General features: G+C 36.2%; 1 protein-coding gene and 2 long non-coding RNA genes across 4 annotated transcripts in view; 2 read left to right on the top strand and 1 right to left on the bottom strand.

The window, feature by feature from the left end:
* LOC113643818 overlaps positions 1–4,604 on the top strand; it is a 7,690-nt gene extending 3,086 nt beyond the window's left edge. The window contains exons 2-3 of the long non-coding RNA XR_003440876.2: positions 3,091–3,227; positions 3,359–4,604. This is a non-coding gene — a long non-coding RNA (uncharacterized LOC113643818). The remainder of the gene's footprint in view (positions 1–3,090; positions 3,228–3,358) is intronic.
* LOC125140807 overlaps positions 1–5,491 on the bottom strand; it is a 15,682-nt gene extending 10,191 nt beyond the window's left edge. The window contains exon 1 of the long non-coding RNA XR_007140059.1: positions 5,046–5,491. This is a non-coding gene — a long non-coding RNA (uncharacterized LOC125140807). The remainder of the gene's footprint in view (positions 1–5,045) is intronic.
* Positions 5,492–16,460: 10,969 nt separating this feature from the next.
* On the top strand, positions 16,461–22,705 carry si:dkey-79d12.5 (protein BTG3). 2 transcript variants are annotated; one of them, XM_027153669.2, is made up of 5 exons: positions 16,461–16,638; positions 19,495–19,674; positions 19,824–19,961; positions 20,709–21,030; positions 21,414–22,705. In XM_027153669.2, exons 2-5 carry the CDS (start codon positions 19,502–19,504, stop codon positions 21,606–21,608), a joined length of 828 nt encoding a protein of 275 aa, XP_027009470.1. In that variant the 5' UTR covers positions 16,461–16,638; positions 19,495–19,501; the 3' UTR covers positions 21,609–22,705. The 2 variants fall into 2 exon arrangements, with proteins under 2 accessions (XP_027009470.1, XP_027009463.1); XM_027153662.2 differs by having other exon boundaries at positions 19,491–19,674.
* Positions 22,706–24,118: the final 1,413 nt, after the last annotated feature.

Raw genomic sequence — 24,118 nt, 5'->3', positions numbered from 1 at the left:
GAACAAGGCTGATATATTGAATTGTTTTCCAGGCTATTTTCTAAAAAAACTTGCAAAATGCATCCATACTGGCATGTCATTCATTCTATATTAATTTATAATCTTTTGCAAGTTCTCTTCATATCTGTATTACAAGCCTTTTCATTTTAGATTTTGCATTGCTGTTTAAAACAGATTTCATGCACTTGGATCTTCATGTTGGATACACTTGGATCTTCATGTTTGCTAACCAAAACTAAAATATTATGTAATATATAATATTTAGTAGAATATAATATAGAGCCATGGTTTGGTTGGCCATAATAAAGCTATCAGCAAAACTGGGTGAATAGTATAATGAATGTTCTGCAGTGTCATCCAAAACACAGCAGGAAAAAAGATATACAATCATCAATTTTGCTAATCATGTTGGTAGCAGCATTTGGAATGTGTAAATATGCATCCTTTACAGCTATGGTTGCAAATCTGTCATGTTTGTTCACCAATCACATCAACCTTGAATTTTAATAAGATGTTTAAATCTCTCATAATGAGACAGTGAATTAAAAACCTTTTGTAAATAGTCAGACTTTTTATATACTGTGTCTATTGCCTGTTTTTCACTTCTGCAATCAGCATAGCCAGATGGCCTGGGTCTTGCACATCTGCCAAATGGATCCTTATGTTTGGATTTGGCCAATGGTGAACATTTAAATATACAAATATACAATATGCTCAGTAGTCAGTTTTTGCTGTTAACAAGAGTCATAGCTCGAATTGCAAAGGATGATTCATCCCACAATTCAGGAATGACCTTGAGATACTCTGGCAGTTTTATTAAATGCTGCTTTCTATCATGCTCTTTTTGGCATTAAACAGCCTCTGTGTTCTGTACAGATGTGATATCCCCAAACTGCATCGAATTTATGAAACCAAACCCAGCAGGAATGTTGTACCAGTACATATGATTTGGGGCAATCTGTTGATCCAAAGCCCTGTCTTCAATGTGCTGTTACTAGGCTTTATCATGATAAAAACTTGGTAAAGCAAATTTTTTACTGACATTTACAAACATTTTTCAAACTGCAACTAATTACATTCCTCATCTAAGTTTACAACCTCATTAATTTTCTGTCTTCAAGATTTCTGTTACCTCATCTCTTTCTGTGAGCATAATTTACTATAGCAAATATGGCACAGTATAATCATTGTCAGGGTGTCAGATAATTTACAAACCAGCATAATTGTATCTTCTATTTTCAATCTATTCACATTACATTTTTATGTGCATAGCGTCATCAGCCTGGATTACTGGATAAGTTTACAGCTTTAACACACTCTCAAACATGCATTCTTTTTCCTCTTTTGCTTTGTTTTTCTCGGGGAGAATTTCTCAAAATTTATATGGAGTTTAAACCACTAAAGCTTTTAGTCACATAGTAACAATTTGTCAGTGTCAGACATACCCTTAGACATCCAAGACTGGTCATCGATCTCCAGGTACATAACGTGAGATGTAAACATATGCTCTCCAGTTTCCAAAGGATGTACCTGGCAGACATTGAAGCTGTCTCAAATAACACACTGCGTATCATCTTCAACTTTTTGTTCCTGTCTCTTCTATTTGAGGATGACAGACTATATATACCGCTAATATATTATTTGGATATCATCTCTGGCCCCTCCTTGAACCGCCACCTTATTGTGGTGGAGGGGTTTGCGTGCCTGAATGATCCTAGGAGCTATGTTGTCTGGGGCTTTCTGCCCCTGGTAGGGTCTCCCAAGGCAACCAGGTCCTGGGTGACAGGCCAGACAAAGAGCGGTTCAAAAAGCCCCTTATGAAGAAGTCAATACCAAGGTCCGTGACGTCGCCCGGTATGGTGCAACCGGGGCCAGGCCCGGGGTTGGGGCTCGCATGCGAGCGCCTGGTGGCCGGGTCTTACCCCACGGGCCCGGCCGGGCTCAGCCCAAAGGAGCGACGTGGGGCAGATCTCCCGTGGGCCCACCACCTGCAGGTGGAACCGTAAGGGGCCGGTGCATTGTGGATTGGGTGGCAGTCAAAGGCAGGGGCCTCGGCAGGTGCGAGAGGCTCAGAGATACTGACTAAAGATAGTTGGACTCGACTCCACGCACAGCGGAACCCAACTCCTTGATTAGCTGATTTGCAGGTCACCATTTTTAATTTTTTTAGTTTTTGTTAAATGTGAGTCAAAATCATCACAAATAAAAGTACCAAAGACTTAATCTACTTGGTCTGTATGTACTGAATTTATATAATACACGAGTTTCACTATTTAAGCTAAATTACTGAAATAAATGAACTTTTCCTATAAGTTGAAACAAAAAAAAAAATGTTTCAACAAAAGCAATGTTACACAAAAGCACCATAAATTAATACCCGCTATGTGGCAACATGAGCAATGACACATTCTCTCTTCCCTTTCAATGGTCTATCCTCCAAATACTCAAGCTTTTAGACCTAAGAGAGGAAGAAAGAATACAAAAATGGGACTGGGATGATGAAGTTAAAAACAGACCAAAGATGTAAAAACAAAGGCAGAGATGTGATCTATTAATAATGAGGTGAGGAATTCTCTCTGGTCACCTAAAACACATTCCATCACGTTAACCCCCACAATACCACTGCATGCTGACACATATACACACCCAAAGCATCACAAGACTTGACTCTAGACAATTATGCAAATATAGTGCTACTTTACACATGCTATGCTATCAGCTGTATAGATTTTCTGGCCAAAAATCTGCTTATGTACATTCATACAGACATCTGTAAATATCCGAAAGGATACAACAACAACAACAACAACAACAACAACAATAATAATAATAATAATAATAATAATAATAATAATAATAATAATAATAATAATAGTCATTCTATAAACTAGAAAGGTCTTACTGTACAGAACAAAAGAAAACGACATTATATTTAATAACACAAATATCTTGCAGATGATAATGTCTTGTTTATCACCATTATTTATGAATCATCTCAAGTTCTCTTTTGTATGTGGGGCTGCTAAGTAATGAAGCAAATTAAATACCACATTTCCTGGTATTTAATAATGTAATTTCGTCAATCAACAGAACCCAAACTCCCAGAAGTCTGCCCTTCAACATGACACCTCCATATTGGACTCCAAACAGCTTACTGTACCAAACTACTAACCACATCATATGTTCAAGCACATCATACATTCATCAGATCATAATCACCAGACTTGGTAACTGACTCACCTGCCTTCAGTCATACACACAAATGCTTTAAACAGACTTTGTATTATCCATTGTCTAGCATTGAATGCATTGTGTATGATATTCCTGTTATTTTTTTCTTCTTTGATTTGTTCCTTAGGTGCTGGTTCAAATCAGGAACTATACTCTAAATATTAAGCACTTTAAACCATGACAGCATAAGAGTATCAAGCGCGGTCATGTACTGTCAGATTTCCAAGAAAAAACCAAATAGCCTTGTACAGCCTTCACTTCCCTGTATACTGTACATTATGTTCTATATATAATCATAGCCATTGCTACGTAATTTTAATAAAGCTGCAGGCTTTAAAAGCATACCTTGTTCCATTGCCCATAATTACTATATATTATAAATATTTAATAATATCATTCAGAAAAGTCTCTATGGAATTCTGCTTAGACAGAATTAAATATTTCCTTTTTAAATTGTTTAAAAAGTTTAAAAAGTGTTGTCTGGAATAAATGATATATATACTCTCTGTCCAGGGTGTATCCTGCCTTGATGCCCGATAACGCCTGAGCCAGGCACAGGCTCCCGTGACCCGAGGTAGTTCGGATAAGTGGTAGAAAATGAATGAATATATACATATACATAGTGCACTGCAGTGAAATGTATGGTATTGTATTACAGTACTGTAAGAATATAGAATACAAATAAAGAAGAAGACACAAATATATAGATTAACTTAGTGGTTTTGTGGTTAGTTCAACAGACCTAAAGCTTGAATTTTTAAGGAAATGCAAAAGCTTCCTTTAGTAAGACAGTAAACCAAACATGCATATAAAATACCACACAACAGAAACATTATCAAGAGAATTTTTCATAACACAACAAAGTTGAAGCCATTGCATGTAGATACAATACCACTGTTTGGGTCTGTAGGGTTTTATGATTACTGTAGCATACTGTAACACAGCATAGCACAGTAATTTCTTCAGGCATAACAAGGTAGTATGCAGATGTTGTGTAGTATGTAGAAGTATAGTAGCTTGCAGTATATTGAAATATAGAAGCATTAAATGCAATTTCAGTGATTGCTCAACATGGGCAATGTGGTGGCCTGGGGAAACAGAAGACATACAAATGGAGAAAAGGATGGAAGGAGCTGGAAGAAAACACCACCGATTCCTTTGGAATTTTCACTTCAAAAAACACCATAAAATTATTATGATTACACACTGTTTATTTCAAATCCTAACTACAAACATGCAGTGTGGTTAGACATGACATTTTGAAGACACAGAAACATGGATACTGGAGGATCATGATAGGAGTAAGGGAGGAGGTGGAATACAATGAACATACTGCACACACACAAAAAATGTACTAAAATGAAGCACCAGTGATAACAAGCTACAGTTTGCCCATGGAAGCATCAATCTCTGCACATAAATGCACAGTGTAAAAAAACATGTGGCATGTGGGTCTGCAAGTAAGCTCTAGATATTTAGGTTACATCCCCTTTAACAGGCCATCTTCGATTTGGGTAATGCTGAAGTTACATGAGCACATGAAAAGCAATCATGTGCAATAGCAAGAAAGCATTGGTTGACTGATTACTCCTTACAATATATGAGTATGGATGAAATGTGATGGTTGGAAAAAGAAGAAAAATTACTAACTACCCACATGGATGGCCTCTTTATCATAGCACTACAAGGAAAATGTGCACTTACATGCACAAATTAAATACATGGAAAAATATATGAGATAATATTTGCAGATAAAAAATGTAAGATTACAAGAAATGACAATTTAGAAATATCACAATAAAGGCATTAAATACCGTGAAGTGGAGGAGAGAAGCTGTGGTTTCATTTCCAGCATGGCTGTCCATCATCCTGTGTTCCTCCCTTACTTTATTTTTCCACTCTCTTCTATTAATCACAGTCGTCTTCACTGGATCCTGCTCCCTTCTTGTATTCCTTTACAGCTTGCGCATTTTTTGTCTCTCTCTTGCTGTTCATCACTCTCTTTGCAGACATGTCTCTCTTCTTCTTCCTTCCTTTCCTTTATAAATAACAGGGGATGAGGGAGAGGAAATTTATACTATAAAAGAAAAGGCAAGCGAGGATTCAAGTGGAGACCACATCTCTGAATGAGAAGCATGCTTGCCAGTGAGTGATAGAGCTGAGGGGGTGTTAATGCGAAAGCAGGAAAGGACGGGGGAAAGGGGGTGGCTTAGGAAGAAATATCTATGTGGGAGGAAAAGAGGAGGAGTGTATCAGAGAGGGGGACTCACCCTGTATTTTTTTTTTACCCCAAATTTTGACTCTTTTGTAGCACTGATGTTAATAGCTCAGTAGCATTCAACACTCATATATTCTAATTCATTTTCCAAGTATTTTCTATAAATTCATTACTTGTGTTCACTTATGGGCAAAATTAAAACTGTCAAATTAACTGTTGATATGTTTTCTGCAGGAGACAGGATTAGGAGATTAAAGGATATTAATTTATACTTTGTATGTGTATAAGTAAACCGGTTACATTTTTAAATATTTAGCTAAATAAAAACTGATTAAATGACAGCTGCAAAGAACTGCACTTTATTAATGGCAGGTAATGGCTATTTAAAAAAAAAAATACAGTGCCAACAAAAGAGTTAATCATGAAACTTTTCTTGGTTAGAATTTAATTTTGTCAATGTATAAACTAAAAAGAAATTATATGAGTAACAAAGTATTTTGAAATTTGGCATATCGATGACAGATCAGGTTGACTGGCATTTACGGTATTGTACATGAACACACTATACACAAACAATTATGTTTATGTAAATACCATCTGTTACTGTTACTTTACATTAAATGATTTAAAAGTCTTTGTGTCCAAAGCACCCATTTATAAACTAAGAACAAGTACATTATAAAACCAGGCCAGACCATAAGCATTAAGTAAAAAAGCAATTAAAGAACTGAATATATCACACTTTAATCCACATGCTGCTAAGATGCACATACCTGAAGTGCACAGGAAATCGAAACATGTATTGATTTTCTTTAGAACCAATGATCCTGTACATACAGTATAAGCAAGCAAATAAAAAAGAAAGGCAGACATACCTACAGGCAAAGTGTGCACCTTATATGTATGTATATATATATATATATATAGAGAGAGAGAGAGAAATATGTATATGTATGTATATATATATATATATATATATATATATATATAGAGAGAGAGAGAGAGAGAGAGAGAGAGAGAGAGAGAGAGAGAGAGAGAGAGAGAGAGAGAGAGAGAGAGAGAGAGAGAGGCTATGTTCCAGAGTATGCTTGTGTTTTTATGTTTGTGAAAAAGAAGATAGAAAGGGTGAATGTTTGTGGGTAGGGAGGTGTGTAAGAGGTGAGATAATATGTGAGAGTACAGTCAGCTTATTCTGCTGCTGATCTTGAAAGGGCATGCTTATTGATCACATTAATCTCACTGTGAAATCAATATGTTTTTCAAGATGGAGTGTGCTGTGTGGGTGGCATTCGCCCACACAGTCTTTATTGATACAAGAACCCAGAAGTGGCCAGTTTAAGTCAATAGAAATACGCAGCCCATCAATACTGAGACACATGAAGCTGAACTACTCTAAAACAAGATTATAAAGATTGTATAAGCATATTTCAGTAGACCATAGTTTGACAAATTTCGGATTTCCCTTACCTTATTGAAAGTGATATAAACTGTCAACAGATGGCTGTTAAAAATAGAAGGTTGCTGTGATGTTAAAATGATACCATGATATAAATCATGCAAAAACATGGGTGCACAAGTGTTCATACCCTTTTATAATATGACTAATGAACAAATCAGATTCACCCTCATGTTCAAATATACTCATCAAACACCTGTCATGAGTAAAGTGATTCTGATCTGATTGTCAACAAATGGAGAACACAAGGCACCACAGTGACGTTACCAAAAAGTGAATGTGCCTCCAAAATACACAAATAGACAAGACGAACACATTTACATTTGCATCATTTGGCAGACGTCCTTATCCAGTGCAAAGTACAAAAGTGCTTAAGTCTCTATCATTGGATACATTAACTCTGGTTCACTAGGTTACATACAGGTACTTAATATGCCATGAGTCTAAAACGCTGTTAAAAAATATATGTTTTAATTAATTAATTGATTAATTAATTAATTAATTAATTAATACAGTACATACATACATACATACATACATACATACATACATACATACATACATACATACATACATACAACAAACAGGGAGGAAGTGCTAGTTGAAGTGTTTCATGAATAAGTAGGTCTTCAACTGTCTTTTGAAAATAGCCAGTGACTCTCCTGAGTAGCTGTCCGGACCCCTAGGGAAAGTTCATTCCACCACCTTGGTGCCAGAACAGAAAGAGTCTTGTAGTGTATTTACCTCTTACCCTGCGAGATGGTGGAAGCAATCGAGCAGTGCTGGTAGATCTGAGGGTGCGAGGTGCAGTGCGAGGAGTGATAAGGGCTTTGAGGTAAGAGGGAGCTCGTCCATTTTTGGCTTTTAGGCAAGCATCCGTGTTTTGAATCTGATGCGTGCAGCTTCCAGAAGCCAGTGAAGGGATCGCAGCAACGGAGTGGTATGCGAGAACTTAGGCAGGTTGAAAACAAGCTGTGCAGCTGAATTTTGGATCATTTTCAGAGGACAAATTACATCCATAGGTAGACCTGCCAGCATTGCATTGCAGTAGTCCAGTTTTGAAATGACAAGAAATTGAACAAGTACCTGAGCAGCCTGTGTGGACAAAAATGGCCGAATCCTTCAAATACTGTAGAGAAGGATGAGCATGTCACATTAGCAACGCGTCACATTAGCAACATGAGCAACATGTCACATTAGCAACATCAAATGAAAACACAGTTGATTGTCCATGGTTACCCCAAGGTCGGAAGCTGTGACTATTAGAACATTTTGTGACTACTAGAACATTTTGCAGGGAGATTGCAAGATCATGACCTGGGGATGAATCACCGGGGATGATCAGCAGTTCAGTTTTGCTAGGATTTAGTTTTAACTGATGAGTCGTCATCCATGATGATATTTCTGCCAGACATGCTGAGATCCAGTCAGAAGCTGTGGTATCTGAGTGTGGGAAAAAGAAGATAAATCGTGTATCATCAGCATACCAGTGGTAAAAGAACCCATGTAAGGAAATAACTTCACCAAGAGAGTAAGTATACAGGGAGAAAAGCAGAGGACCAAGTATTGAGCCCTGTGGAACACGAGTGAAGAGCCTGCTTGGAGCAGAGGTCACTCCCCTCCATGTTACCTGATATGAGCATTCTTCCAGGTTGGATGCAAACCATTTCCATGCTGATCCACAAATCCCAAGACTCTTGAGGGTGGACAAGAGAGTCTTGTGGTTGAACATATTAAACGCTGCTGAAAGGTCAAGGAGGATGAGGACAGATGACAGTTTGGCTGATCGGGCAGCATGTTTCTAAGTTTCTCAGAGAAATCGAAAAGGGCTGTCTCTGTGGAATGAGCTGCATTAAAGCCAGACTGGTTGGGAACTTGGAGGTTGTTCTGTGAGAGAGAGACAGACAGTTGATTATAGACAATGCATTCAAGAATTTTAGAAAAAAAAAATGAGAGAAGTGGAACTCTTATTGGAACTCTGATTGTTGCTAAGCGGCCTATGGCCACAATTAAGGAGCTTTAGGAATGTATGGCAAATACTGTTCACCCATGCATGTGCAAAAATTTCTCATATTCATCTGTCTGAGCCTCAAACATTCAAAGCTGTCACCCCAAACCATCGGCTTAATTATGGACTGATGAGACCTATATATAGACTAAAGATAAAAGATATTTTGGCTCCATAATCCAAAGTACATCATAGCCAACATGAAACATGCTGATGCCAACATCATGCTATGGGAGCGCTTGTCTTTAGATGGGGCAATGGTTCTAGTCAAGAAAAAGAATCATGGTTAGACCCAATATCAATTTATTTTGGCACAAAACCCTGCAGGCCTCTGGTATATCAAGTACTGTAGGGTGAAGAAAATATGCATTTTTAATACCTCCACTCAGAAACCTTTCACTCAGAAACACACATTCCAAAATGTTCTTTTTATTGATCAGTTTATTCTTAGTCTCTGTATACATTTTACATATTTCTCTTATTTTATATTGAAATACTATCTCACTTCTAATTTTACTATTCATGGTAATAAACAGTTAGGTTACAAGGTCCCAAGTTCATACTGTGTTCTTGACTGCTTTTTGTAGTTGGTGTTAATAAACCTCATTTAATGATTCAGAAATTGCGATTGTTATGGTCCCAGTAGGTAACAATTGATGAGCCAATCTGATGAGGCATATCAGGCATCAGTCCATTTTTCATACCAAAGCATAACAGCAATCTTAATCCTTGAATCTAAACTACAACTAAGCTATATTCAATTCAGTGCAATTTATTTGTATAGCATTTTTAACATTTTCCCATTGTCTCAAAGCAACTTTGCAGAAGTATGGAAACAGAAGAGAGAGAAAAGGAAATACATATATTATAATAATGAGAAGAAGAAAAAATAAGAAAAAAAAATAAATAACAGAAGCCTTTATTATCACCACATATACATAACAACACAGTGGAATTCTTTTCTTCACATACCCCAACTGAGGAGGTTGGGGTCGGAGTGCAGGGGCAGCTATGATACAGTGCCCCTGGAGCAGGGAGGGTTGAGGGCCTTGCTCAAGGGCCCAGCAGTGGCAGCTTGGCTGTGCTGGGCCATGAACCCTGATCCTCCGATTAACAACCCAGAGCCTTAACAAGTTGAGCCACCACTTTTCTTGTGTCTTGTTTGAAAAAATATATATAAGGGTTACAGTAGGTATATTTCAGATAAGCTTTTAGTTATATTTAGATATATTTCAGGTAATACTCTACAGTCAACTGCACTCATGTCTGCCTCATGTTTGCTGATTACTTGAAACTGTACTCAGTCAGCCCTTTGAGTATTTAAATTATTTAAACCCTTATATTTCTGTGTTCAGTGCAAAGTACTGTTCAGTGTGTGCCTGCCTGTCATTACTAAACTTATTGTTCTGTGTTCTGATCCTCCATTTGTTAATATTTGTAATATCAAATATCAAGCATTCTTAACCTATCAAGCATTCTTAGATAAACCAGTTATTGTTAACTATTGAGTGCAAATTACCTGCCACATTTTGGATTTGTCTGTTTGATCCTTAAATTAAACACTTGACCACAATTGCCTCCAGACTCTGACAGGACATTCTTAAATGGCTGAGTCAGTCACAAGACTTCAATCCAATTGAGCATGCAGACAGAACTGAACGCAGAAAAACCCACACACAAGCAGTAACTAAATCTGCTATAAAGGCCTGGTAAAGAATCTCAAGGGAGTAAATTCAGAATTTCTGTTCTGTCCATGTGTTCCAGACTTTTAGCAAAAATACAATATAAGGTAAGTTTAAGTTAACTATTAGTGTTTGTGTCCGAATTGCTCCACACAAATTTTTCAAAACAGAAATGACTTCACAAATGCAAACTAATGGACTAAAAAGTTCATACAAATCAAAACTCAATCTGAGTGCTAGCCAGAGCTTGAGCCTGTATTAAGGTTGGGTATCCAGACCCAATGTAAGTAACTTTAGACAACCTTAATAGGCGGGGGGGTGGGGGGGGGAGATAAAAGTTTTCAACAAAATATTGTCTTTGTATGCCTTAATGTGTAAAAATCATTTTAGGGGCATGTTTAATTTGTCCTATTCCTGGAGTGTTCTTCCACCCTCTAGTGGGTCTATGGGGAAAGACAGTTGTTGAATTTTAACAGCATGGTTTATTATTTCATTTCTATCGCTATAACATTGCAATCGGTCTAAATATAGTACGTTAACAGCACTCTCTATCTGATGTTTCAGGTTTTCATAATAATTCAGAAATATTCAAGCAAATGTGAGGTTGTTCTGTATATCAACAAAGAGTATGCTTGTGGCTTCTGCGATGTTGCTTAATGACTGAACCATCACATAGAGTGTGTTTATTGCTTACCATATGCCATATACTGTATGTAGGCATATTGTGTTTGCCACAATGGACTGTTACTGAAGCTACATGCCACGTTTGTCAGGGCCTACTCTGGAAAAACATTCCGTTTAAGCAAAATAAGTGATGAATTAATACCATAATTGTACACATTTGTATTCAGACAAATTCAGTTATGAATGGACATAATGTGAGCAGAGTATTAAATGAATGCTTGGTGAGTGATTGTCACATTTCCACTCCAGGGGTGCACATTGAATTAATATTTTTTAACTGCCATTATTTTATTCATTTTTTATTAATTTAACAATTCAAAATATAAATAATTTATTGTTATGTGAATGTGGTTTTGAGTGGATATAATTGTTTTTTATTACATATTTAACAACAAATAATTGACCATAATGACAAAGTAAAAAAAGTGTTTTTAGAGATTTTCCAAAATTAATTAAAAAATCAAAAACTAAAATCTCTTATTATCAAATGTGTTTTTACCATCTATTTAAGACTTTGTAAAAGCTTCTTTCATAGTAATTACAAGTCTTCCTCAATACATCTCTACAAACATTGTACGCCTAGATTTGGGCATTTTATCCAATTCTTTATGGCAGATCCGATCATAATCCATCAGATTGGACAGCAAGCATCTGTGAACTGCAGCTGTTCAATGAGGTTTAAGTCTAGGATATGGCTGGGCCACTAATTAAGGACACTAATTAAGGACATTAATTCAGACAAAAAATAAAGCTAAGCAAATCCCAATGGCCATTCCATAGCTACATTGGTTGCCACAGAGAGGCATCTGTGGAACAATTTTACAATGATTAAAGGTAAAGATAAAGCTTTAATCTTGAATGCCCCGATTTCTCCTAAGAGCCTGCTCTATGACTCCATTAATCATTGACAGGTACCAGGAGGTAAAGCAGCAATCTGTGGTGTTCAAAGAGCTTATCCCTCACTGCAGCAAGGATTTAACCTGCTGAGGCAGAAGAGAAAGGTTATGGGTAGGCCTGCACGCATGCCCTTATCCACATCAATGAGTTGCCAGTTGAACGTATCTACAGCTTCAGGTTCCTGGAGATACACATCTTAGAAGACCAGGATTTAGGCCTCATCATAGCACAGAGACAGCACTGGTTAAAGTTGTAAATGACCTGTTACTGGCCTCTGATCAGAGTTGTGTCTCTTTGCTGGTGTAGCTTGATCTTAGCTTCTGATACCAGCTATTTTACTTGATAGGATAGAACAGGGGTGGCCAACTGGTCAGAGACCAAGAGCCACATTTTTTACTGCGTTACCGCAAAGAGCCACATCATACACCTGGGCACACTTGAACATCACCTTTTTTCCCTGCCATTTTGAGCGAACTTGACACAAATTGTTCACTCAAATGATCTTGCTCCTACTGGGAAATTTTGAGGTATTTTTATCCCACTCACATGCGCGTTTGACGAAAAAAACGTATTTAACTCAAGCAAAGCTAATACGCACATTAAAAAGACACAAATATAAAATTGGGTATGAACGTAAGAGCCGCATGGAACTGGGCAAAGAGCCGCATGTGGCTCGGGAGCCGCGGGTTGGCCACCCCTGGGCTAGAACATATTGTTGGCGTTAAAGGGACAGCCCTCTCCTAGCTCAGGTCTTATTTGACGTATCGCTATCAGTTCATAGATCTAAATCGTGACTACTCTACACAACTAAGGTAAGGTTCTGTGTTCCGCAAGGTTCTGTTTTAGGCCCATATTCTCTCTATAACATTGTATTAGGTTCCACTGTTATGCTGATGACACGCAGCTATATGTTTCAGCTAAGTCAGATGTGAGTCACCAGCTTAATAAGATTAAATATTGTGTGAATTCCTCTGTGAAAATCAAAAATTTGCACAACATGGACATGTGACATATCAAAACAGGGACACTGCCTCACATGTATTCTGGTCACGTCACGTGATGTCACGTGAAAATCAAAAGTTAGCACAACATGGACATTTGCCACGTGCAAGCACCATTCACATTTTCTTCAGGAAATGTACATTCTAGTTATTATTATTATTATTATTATTATTATTATTATTATTATTATTATTATTATTATCTTCACTTAGGATGGAGAAATACATCAATCTAGTAGCACTAATAGATGTTTTGTTGCTATGAAGACTTTCTAGCTACAAAGTAGCTTTGTAGTTAAGAAGACTAATCGAAATAATGACAATTTAGTTTGAAGGCCTTTATTTTCTAATTTCTAGCTGATTGTTTTAAAGTTTGTGTGCTGTCATTGTACCAGAGTGCTATTTTTTTCTCTTTAATTACTTTCCTTTTAAGTGGAACTACAATATCTAAGGGGTATTGAAACACTGACTCTAAATACTCAGTCGCCTGATCAAGTTCTGTGGGATCAGCTGGTGATCCAATCATGGATGATCATTCTGGGAGAGACTGCCGGTAAGTCTCTTTAACATAGTGGTTTAACATGGTGACGTGGCAAATTGCGAATATCGTGTCTGAAGTGCATTTTAATCAAAATTAGATAATGATCTGAGATGGATTCTAATTGAGGCACTGTGACTATATTTTCTATATTTAATCCGAGGGTTATAACAAGATCAATAATGTGACCTCCATTATGAGTGGGTTCTATTACGTTCTGGTTAACCCCTACTGGATCGAAGATGGAAACAACTCTTGTTCACAGAGGATCTTCTAACTTATCAAAACGAATATTAAAGTTTTCAACAATTACTACTTTGTCTTAAAAAAAACAAAAAAAAAAATGTTTGAAATGAAATCTGCAAATTCACAGAGGAATTCAGAATGTGGTCCAGAAGGTCTGCAAATAACAATTAGAGGAAATGACTCAGCAGACTTAGAGTATTTTTGTGGCTATTTTGTGGTTATTCGTTTTGACACCTCTTAGGCATGGCAGATGTATATAACTATAACTGGGCGGACAAGCTTCATTTAATGTGACAAACTAGTTTGGCTTGACCCATGTTTCTTGTCTGATCAGTAATAATTTCATTATGAATAAGAGCTTTAGATGCAAGAGACTCCTAGATTCAGATCAAAGGTGCTGGCTGTGCATTCACTATGATCTCATTTTATGCTAATAAGGTTAATAAAACAAATTTTCTGAGTGTTTATAGTTTTTTGTTTAACTTGGGAAACAGACACAGTCTCTATATTGTGAACCCTGTGTGACAACTCAGTGCAGCTAGCAGATGGTCGGATTAGCCTGCTTGTCTGCTCCCTGGCCCTGGCTTCCGATTGTCACAGATTAACTAGACCTGTTCTTAAACTATGTGCTACGTTGCAAGAAATGAGAGCAGCACCTTTTCGAGTGGGATGGACACAGGAATGCCTTGCCCTCAAAAGTGCTAAAATTATTAATGAGGCCCACATTGTTTTTGGAGCACCACCTGGACATCCAGCAGTTCAGCGACCATAACCTACTATAAGCTACATCGCCATGCCACATTGGGATGGGGCCAGAGCATACTACAGCATCAGACATAGCCTTTTACACACTAATTTACACACCTCTAAAATATTACTCTTAGTAATCTATGACTGATGATGGTGTATATCATTAGCTCCTACATGGAAAACTACCATTGAGTACCTGTGCTTGCCTAAAACCCTAAGATTACCTACAATGTCCTGCGCCCTGGCTCTCAGAATACACCTAACCAGTGCTGCAGGAGCCTCTAAAGGCCTAGGTAATTTCACATGCCTTAACATGGAGTCTCCTATAAGCAGAGCTCTTTCAGGTTTCTCAGTGGGTGCTTCACTGAGGAGAGCAAACCTGTTAGACATGTGAAGCTGAGAGGCTTGGATTTTCAGAGGCATCCAGATTTTCCCCTACAGAAACAACATTACTGTACTATCCCTATCGCTAATCCTCTCTTGTATTTCTAGCACCTCTAAAGCTAAAAAGCTCTAAAGCTCTAAAGCTGTGTCAGAGAGCTAACTAAAATACACTTATCACAAGTAAATGTAAAACAAATGACAGAGGAAGAATTACTAAACATCCTGCAGCTCACACACTGGACACTGTACATCTTGCACTTGCTGCTTATTTCACTTCTGGTTGCCTTGTACGTGTACATTTTTAATGAAAATAAAGTCGAATCGAATCTAATCTAATCTAATCTAATCTGTACTGTGGCAGGCTGGTCCTCTCCACACACTTTTATCAGGTTCTACTTGGACCTGGATCCCACGCCTGGGTTTCAGGTCTTGCAAGGTTAGTGGTTCATGTCTTTCATGTATATATTTAAAAATCTAGTTATTTAAGTCAATGCATGTAAGAGTACAATATACTGTACACCAAATGGCAGATAGCATTTGAACCCCTGATAGGTCAAGGGAATAACATTGATTATCTTGTTACAATGACATCTTATGCAAGGGATAAGATAAGACCACAGAAGAGCTACTGTACCACAAATGAAAAAAATAAAGCTGATTATGATAGAAATGTGTCTGAACACAATGTATTGCATCTTGCTGTATCAGGGGCAGTGTAGCCACAGGATGGTCAGAGTCCCCATTCTAACAAGTCCTAAAAAGTGCACACTCTCTACACATGAGCAAGAAGATGGCCTAATTTCCTAATTTCCTAATTTCCTTTATAAACCTCATAAATCGTAATCGGTAGCAATGGAACCACATTTTGTCGCATCACTACTTCCCTTAATTTGATTGAAATTTCAGTGTAGTGTAATGAAATCTTGATTGTTGGTTTATTACATGTTATAAGCATCTGTTTTTTAATAAGTGGTTAAGAATGTAAATATTTTAAACAGTATTTTATCTTCTTTTAAAAAAACACAAAGATATGTTTTGTTTTGTTTTGTTTTGTTTTGTTTTGTCTGATTCAAAAACTTACTTTTTGTTTACAAAGCTTCCTTCACTGCCTATATTTGGTTCGTTTCCGATGCATCATCAATTCGTCATTCTGGTGATGTGTATTTTTTGTGGGTGGGAAATAACCGGCATTGCTCAGAAACCCGAACAAGGAAGTGAGTCACGTGTACGTTCCAAATCGCATTCTAGTGTGCTAAGTAGTGTCAAACCGGTGTAATGCAAGTGGAGGCGTACACTTCTGACACACTGTTCAGAAAAATAATATCTGATTGTAGACGCACCCCGTCTGTTTTTTTTTTTTTTTTTATGGGAAAGCCTTGGTTGAACACAAAGCGAGTAAGAAACGTGGGCATCTGTAGTACACGTTATTAAGGAAGTAACGTAAAGTAACAGCAAATAATAAAGATTTTAGCGATCTGGATCATCAGCATCTATTTTGAGATACAATATTTTCACTAAAGATCCTTTGGTTAACAGATGCAAGGTGAGTATAAAGTTAAATAAGTCATAGAGAAAGTAATAAATAAATGAACGCAAATTGTGAAATATTGTAAAAAGCCTGAAAGAAAGTAGAATAATCTGTAGATTAGTTCAGAAATCTTTTATATCGTTTGTAGTCTTTTATATATATAAATATATATATATGTGTGTGTGTGTGTGTGTATAAAAGACTACAAATATATATATATATATATATATATATATATATATATATATATATATATATATATATATATATATGGGGATCTTAGATACATGATTAGAAATAAACCTAATCGAGAAAAATTATATAGAAATTATTAAGTGTGGTATAATTTAAAAACATGGATTTTTTTTGTACACTTTTTTTAAACTATATGGATTGTTAGAAATATGAAATGCTTGTATATACACGTGTAGTGTCAATATAACAATAGACTGAACAGGGAGACAATTACAGAAGCCTGTTGGAGATATGAGAGCATTATACAAAGATAACATTACATAAGGCTTTTTCTGTGTTAATTAGCTGTTTATAATGTGAGGGTTTTATGCTTCAAGAAGCATTTATAGAAATCTTTGGAAATCATTTGAGTCACGTTTTCAGAGTTTCAGCCACGTGATGTGGGATGACAAAGACAAGCCTTGTAGCTTGTGTGTCACAAGTGGTGATATTAACTTATATTTAATAATGTATAGAATGAAATTAAGTTGAAATAAAAAAATAAAATAAATTCAATTGGTATATATGAAAAAATATAAAAATAAAAATATATGTCTTGCAATTCCTTGAAATTCCTTGATTTAAAACTCAGTCCATTAGGGAAAACCTGGTTAATAAATGAGCATACATTTTAAAATGTTAAGTTTTTTCTTTTTGGTCTTTATTTGTGCTAATCAGAGAATGTGAGTCATTATGGTGGCATTCAAAGGGTTTCTCTGACAAACTGCGTCCATACTTCAAGGCTGTTCTTGTCCTTGTACAACAAACCCACTAAAAATGAATAGGAAGCATGGAATTTTGTTTCATTTTGTTCAAGTGAATTGATAAGAATATATAAGCTCTTATGTCTTTACTCTAATTTTTCATATGTTTCTTCAGGATTTCTCAGTTTTAGTTTACTTTTACACATCTAGTTGGCCAAGCCATTACATTAGTGAGTTGATCAACACTGTCTGGATTATCATGACCTCAGACTGATGTAAGCAGAGCTGCTACAGTGTAAGCATTAGTTTAGATAACACCGAGAACAAACTGTTTCTCACTCAGGATATTAAGTTTGTTTTGTCAATATTCTATCACAATATTACTGTACCATATTTCACCAAAGCGCTTTACTAAATCTATTAAATAAATCTTAATGTTAACTTTATTCTGCAATCACCTATCTTTAAAATGAAGGTTTTTGTTGTTGTTGTTGTTGTTGTTTTAAAAACTTTGTCAAAATTTATATTAACATAGTAACTCAAAAAAAATATTTTTAAAGAATTAATTTACTTTCAGTTTTGTCCTAAACGTATGTGAATTAGTATAGTAAACCTCTACTTAGTTTATAACAGTCTCAGTCTGTTAAAACAGGTGTGTTTAGTTGCAGTAGGAAATTCCAGATTGATTTGTGGACAGATATGCCAGAAGGTCATATTGCTATATTTACATGAAATAATGTTTTGTAAATACAAGAAGGCTTTGTCATTACTTAAGATATATTAGCGCAGTCTGGACTGATGGGGTGTTGCAAACTGTTGCATAATACCATTTGCTTTTAAACAGAAAGAAATTCATATGGGTGTGCCACTGAGGCATGCCATGGTTGGCATCATATTATTAACTGACTTTAAAAGCTGTAAAGGTCCCAGTCATAAAATGACTGTTCAGGCATACTCTGTAGAATAAATGAATTTTTGTTGTGCATTTCTGAAGTTAGTCACAAAATATAACAATATATTGATTTTGTGACTAACTTCAGAAACGCATGACAAAAATTAATCTATTCTACAGAGTATGCCTTTTTATTGTTCTTCTTCAATGAAAAAAATGAACGATTAAAAGAAAAATTAACATTTTCTGAATGAAATCTTCTCCATCCAGGCTTCTCTCACTGTACTCCTGCTAGGTGTGTGACAAGTCGCACATCCCTCTATGTATCAGAGGAGTGTGTTGAGTAATGTAGTTGCTTTACTTCTTATATGACACACTACCTGCTAATTAACAAAGACAGCAAACTTTTGTTGCTCGTTGTGTCTTAGATTCATGAACACTGAATACTGAACACTGAACACATTATCAACCTGTGTACTGTACATAATAACCGTAGCCATGATAGCATGCATGCCGAATGGCAGAGAACCGATAATTGTCTGAACTTAGAGTAATATCACATGTAATCCTAGCATATGATGTGTCTTCTGTGTATATATTTGTTCTTATGATTTCCAGACTTTGTGCTAAATTTATTTGCATCTCATTTACTCTTTATGCAAACTCTGCAATATGCACTCCCATTTTGTAGCAAATCTTTGGGTTAAGGAACAGAACATGTTTTCAGTAAAGAAGATTCCAGTATTAATGTATACACAGAAGTTAAATATCAGCATAAGACAAGTTTCTTCTCACTTAAATAACATGTGTTCTTTATTACCTAAACACAATCTATAAATGTTATAAAGTTATAAATGTCTTTGGTTTGTATAACAGTTTAAGGTTTCAATGGCCCTATGGTGTAAATAAAATGGCATGTAAAATCCAAGTACTCCGGTCATACATAACAAGAAAGTATTTTAGAGTTGAAACAGGAACTGTCATGAACTGTATTTAAATATTTAAATAACCGTATTTAAATATTTAATTCCCTTAAGGCAGCAAGGAGATGAAGAGAGAAGTTTATGCTGCTGTGAACTTCCTAAAACGCTTGGCCTTGGAGCGAGGACATGTTGATGAAGATAAGGCTAAAGTGTTCGCTGCAAAACTGCAGGAGTTATTGTGTGAGAAGTACCTCAACCATTGGTACCCAGAAAACCCTAACAAAGGCCAGGCCTACAGGTACAGTAAACAAACCTGAATATAACTAGAGCATACAGCTTTTCTTCTTTACTTTACTGATCAGAATGGGATCCAACCCTAGTTATAGCAACACATTAGGCTTATTGTAGGACATGATTTTAGTCTAAACACCATTTGCCCCTCCCCAGATGCATCAGGATAAACAATAGCACACCATGTGATGACTCTGTGCTACAAGCCTGTGAGAAAAGCAAGCTAAGGCCATCAGAGCTGGGTCTTCCCCGTGAGATAACATTATGGATTGACCCACTTGAGGTGTCTGCACGGTAAGTGTACTCAGTCCTAAAGACTTCGAATATGCTAGGTAATTTAGTTAATACTTGAAAAACTTCTTGAAGGCAAGTCCTTGTTTGCACTGGTGCAGAAAATTACCAAACAAATAAAACTTTAGCTAATACATTTAAATACCACAGGAACTTTGTCTGGAACTAGGCTCTATATTCATATATACAAGGAGAGCATCTGAAAACAAAAACTAAAGGTGGGTTTTCTATTTTTAAAAAATCAGACTACTGCTGTCAAGAACAGGTGATTATTTTGTAGATAGATAGGTAGACCAGTGATACAAAACATACAGTATGCCCATTTCCACAACAGTGAATACAGAATCAAGCTGTTCACATGGTCACATGGTCATCCCATTCCCAGACCACATGCCTGACGAAAACCTGTGTAGTTCCCAGAAAACCTAATCAGGAGAGAGATTATGTATTGAGGAGTGATCTAAGATGTCTTGCTTTGTGTATGTTGTGTGTAGTGTTATGTTGACAGAGGGAGGTTGCACAAAAAGTACTAAATACAAAGTACCAAAGATGCTTAATGATCTCATATTTATATTATGGGAGTTTCCATAACTCTGGAGCTGACTGTATGGCTGTGGGTCAGAATAAACCCGAGCTACGCTATTTGGGTTTAAGGCGTTATTACATTTACATTATTACATATTTTTGAACATTGTGCATGGTTTAATTTCCTGTTTTTAGACCCTGACCACATGTTTTGATCTCCAACAGGTCAGGTGAAAATTGCAGACATTTCACAGTTGCTCGTTTCAATGAGGAAGAGAGGAAACATGAGCTACAAGATAAGCAGTCTGACTTGCATTGTGAAAGCTCAGATTCTGTGAACGTGGAGACCTCAGACTATCACTCGGCAACCTCCTCCGATTGTGGCTCAGAAGACTCCAGTGATGCAGAGGAGGAGAGTAAGGAAGAAGAGGTGGGGGACATGAAAGAGAAAGTGAAAAATGAGGAAAGGGGTGATGAAAAGCCGTTTGTAATTGCTATGAGGCCCAGGGTGAGGGAGCCAAAGCCACAGAAAATCTCCATGTCTCAAGTAAGTACTGTAGCCACTAGACCCAAAGATCTTCTGACTTATCTGTATATAAATAGAAAAAAAGAAATAATTCATCCCTATTTTCCATGCAATTATTATTAGTAGTAGTATTATAATAGCAAATTTATTTTGTGAAAAGAAATGAGTCTATACTGTATTTAAAGACTGCATATCAGTTCATGTACAGTATATGAATGTCATGTTTGGGCATTGTACTATGTATGATCCTAGAGGTTTATTTTGAGCTATTTCATGATTATGGATATATTCCATTAATTTTCTAAATAATTTATTTAAATCGATTTATATTTTTCCTCTATATTGCTTTGAATGTAATTTTTAATTATTAGTAGCATTTGTTAATTGCGTAATCTTTACTACAGCCTGCAGGACTTCAATACTTTTACCACCCAACAACATTGTGGTCTCCGTATAAGAAGAAGAGGCCAGTGTTGCTCACGACCGTGTGCACTCCCCCACCTGCTCCTGTTCTCGGCTACTACGTTTTCCAGAAACCTATACCACAGTTCATCATGCCTCATGCCAGTCTGCAACCCTGGGGGGCAGTCAAAGGGTAGATGGCACTTGGAAATTAAGTACAACTAAGTATACTTTGCTAAGCTTCTTTCCAATTGAACTGGTTTTAACTCTCACGTTCTGTTTGTTACTCTTCAACGAATGTCCCAATTTATATTAGAAAATAATATAGTAATATAGTAATATAGTAGGAATAACCTAGTTTAAAATACAGGTTTTTAACATAAACAATATAGAAATATGATACTGATAATATGCAGTACGGTGCACAAATCGTAATTCTAATGCAATTCTGTAAAGCACAAGGCTCTTTTTATTTGCTTATCAAATTCTGACAAATCAGGTTGGCTATTAATGACTATGACATAACTAGATATTTAGAAAAAGACATTCCTAAAATAATTGTTCTCTCAGGTATGTTGGTCTATCGCCTTTATTCTTTGCTTTTATGCAGGTGAATAGTTGAACCCAAAGAGCTAAGCTGCACTAAAAATACTGTGACTTTTGTGCAATACACTACATTAATACTGTAGCTCACAGTTCACTTTGACAAAATATTTCTCAGGATACCAGATAAACTGCATTAAAATAGACCATGATGTAAACGATTGATAGAAATTCTTTTTCGTTGTCATTGTGTGTAGTTTCTTGCTCATTTCTGTCAATCATTTCAGAGATAGTAGATGTTGCCATGTGTTGCCCAAAAGCAGTATATATTGTGCCATGCTACGCCGTTGCTGTATTTTTTGCTTTTCATAGCAACCTTTTATAAGATGTGCTTTTGTACAGTGCAGAACATTTCTTAGCTTTATAAGAAAGCCATGCTTTTAATATTTAGATCAATATATTAGGAAAGATTTTTTATTTTTTTATTTTTGCATTTATGCATAACTAAATACTTCAATTCACTGTTGTAAAATCACAGGACACAGAAATGGTTGTGTGAGGTTATCGTTTTATTTTGTTTTGTTTTTTTCTTTTTTCTCATGTAATTCTTATGTGCCTTTTACTGTAACCCTATTTATTTCTGCTTATTATTCCCTTTACAATTAAGGCATGTTAAGTAATGCAAAGCCTGTAAATATTTTTTGCTATCCATATCCGTCATTTTTTTATTAAATAAACATATATAACATTACACCACTGGGATGATATTATTTTTCCACTGAATTTCTTAATACATTCATATATACATACTGTACATACATACCACATACATCTAACACCAATCACATGATAGCATGATAAGGACAATATAAAGAAAAGAGAATTAGTCTGACTGGATGATACAGGGAAGAGCAAGGTTTATTGAAGGTCGGCATATAACAAGCACTTTATATCCATTCTCCTTATCCAGTGCTATGACCTCAGCTGAACATTTGGTTGTTACAATGTTTTACCACATTTTCCTCCCGGACAGTTGGGAGTCTATTGAACACCATTATCTCTCATTCTTTGTGAACAGTATCACCAAAGATCAATTATAATCAAACCTCAGGCACACATAATATTAAAAATGAAGTGTCCTTGTTTCTTATCTTCCCGGATTTCTCTCTGGTAAACGGCTCATTCTTCGCTTAGAGACCAACATGGGTGTCATTTTTCTGCAAAAATTCTGACAAATTGTCTGTGTGATGTGACATTTTGATTTAATTACAGGTTTTATTAACCAATAAATATTTTGGTAATGATTTGAATCCAAACATTGTTTAATCAATAGACATCACCTTTTTTTAGTGTCTGAATCTCACACAATGATGTTTTCTCATCTATCCAACGCTAGAGGTTCCCCTTTACACAAATTAGAATTTAAACCAGCATTAAGTTGTTTTTTTTCCTGCACCAAACACACCGGTTAGTATCACCTGCTTGTGAGTGAGCATCCAAATTGATTTGAGATTACTTTCTGAGCTTGGGGCTAAGAAAACCATCCCCAGTAGGAACTCTGAGTTGAAAGAGCATTTTATTCTGTCCAAGAGGCTTAGAACATAAAACAATTGAAGTGCTGTTAATTATTAAACTGTCAATATAGTAAGCATTCATGAGCTGTGGAAGGTTTTGAAGGAGGCCGCAAATATTTATATCAGGCCAAGATTCAGAGATACTTTGCTTTGTCATCAGAATGACTGATCTTTATCTTATCAGGCACACAGCTACAGCACACAGATTATTTTTCAGGAATAAGGAAGCGGACATGGGACATTCATGAGGCAGTAGCACATCAAACTTCAGAATTTGGGAAAAAAAAGATCTCATTGACTTTGACTGTCACTTGGTTGTTGATAGATAGATATATAGATAGGCTGGTTTAAGTATCTCTGAAACTGATTATCTCCAGGCATTTAAAGTTTAGTGTGGAAAAAAAAGAAAATAGATTAGTGACAGTTCTTTTATTTTCCTGCCAATGTCCCTGTCACCTCCATCTGGTTACTTTGCATCCATTCTTCAGTCCATCTACACTGATTTCTGTTTCACATTATTTATAGAAGCTGGACAGTGATGAAGGGAATGATGATCAACAGTATGGCAATACTAGTAGCTCAATTTATTA

Source organism: Tachysurus fulvidraco, chromosome 3 (assembly GCF_022655615.1).
Source record: "Tachysurus fulvidraco isolate hzauxx_2018 chromosome 3, HZAU_PFXX_2.0, whole genome shotgun sequence".
Lineage (NCBI taxonomy): Eukaryota > Metazoa > Chordata > Actinopteri > Siluriformes > Bagridae > Tachysurus > Tachysurus fulvidraco.
Note: the sequence above shows the minus strand (reverse complement) of the source record. Positions and strands in the feature narration are given on the sequence as shown.

What these genes read in the sequence shown, in the direction of transcription:
- si:dkey-79d12.5 (XM_027153662.2), top strand. An exon ending in CCACTTGAGGTGTCTGCACG is followed by an intron (nt 19,962 to 20,708) that starts GTAAGTGTACTC and finishes GATCTCCAACAG; the next exon opens with GTCAGGTGAAAATTGCAGAC. An exon ending in AGAAAATCTCCATGTCTCAA is followed by an intron (nt 21,031 to 21,413) that starts GTAAGTACTGTA and finishes TCTTTACTACAG; the next exon opens with CCTGCAGGACTTCAATACTT.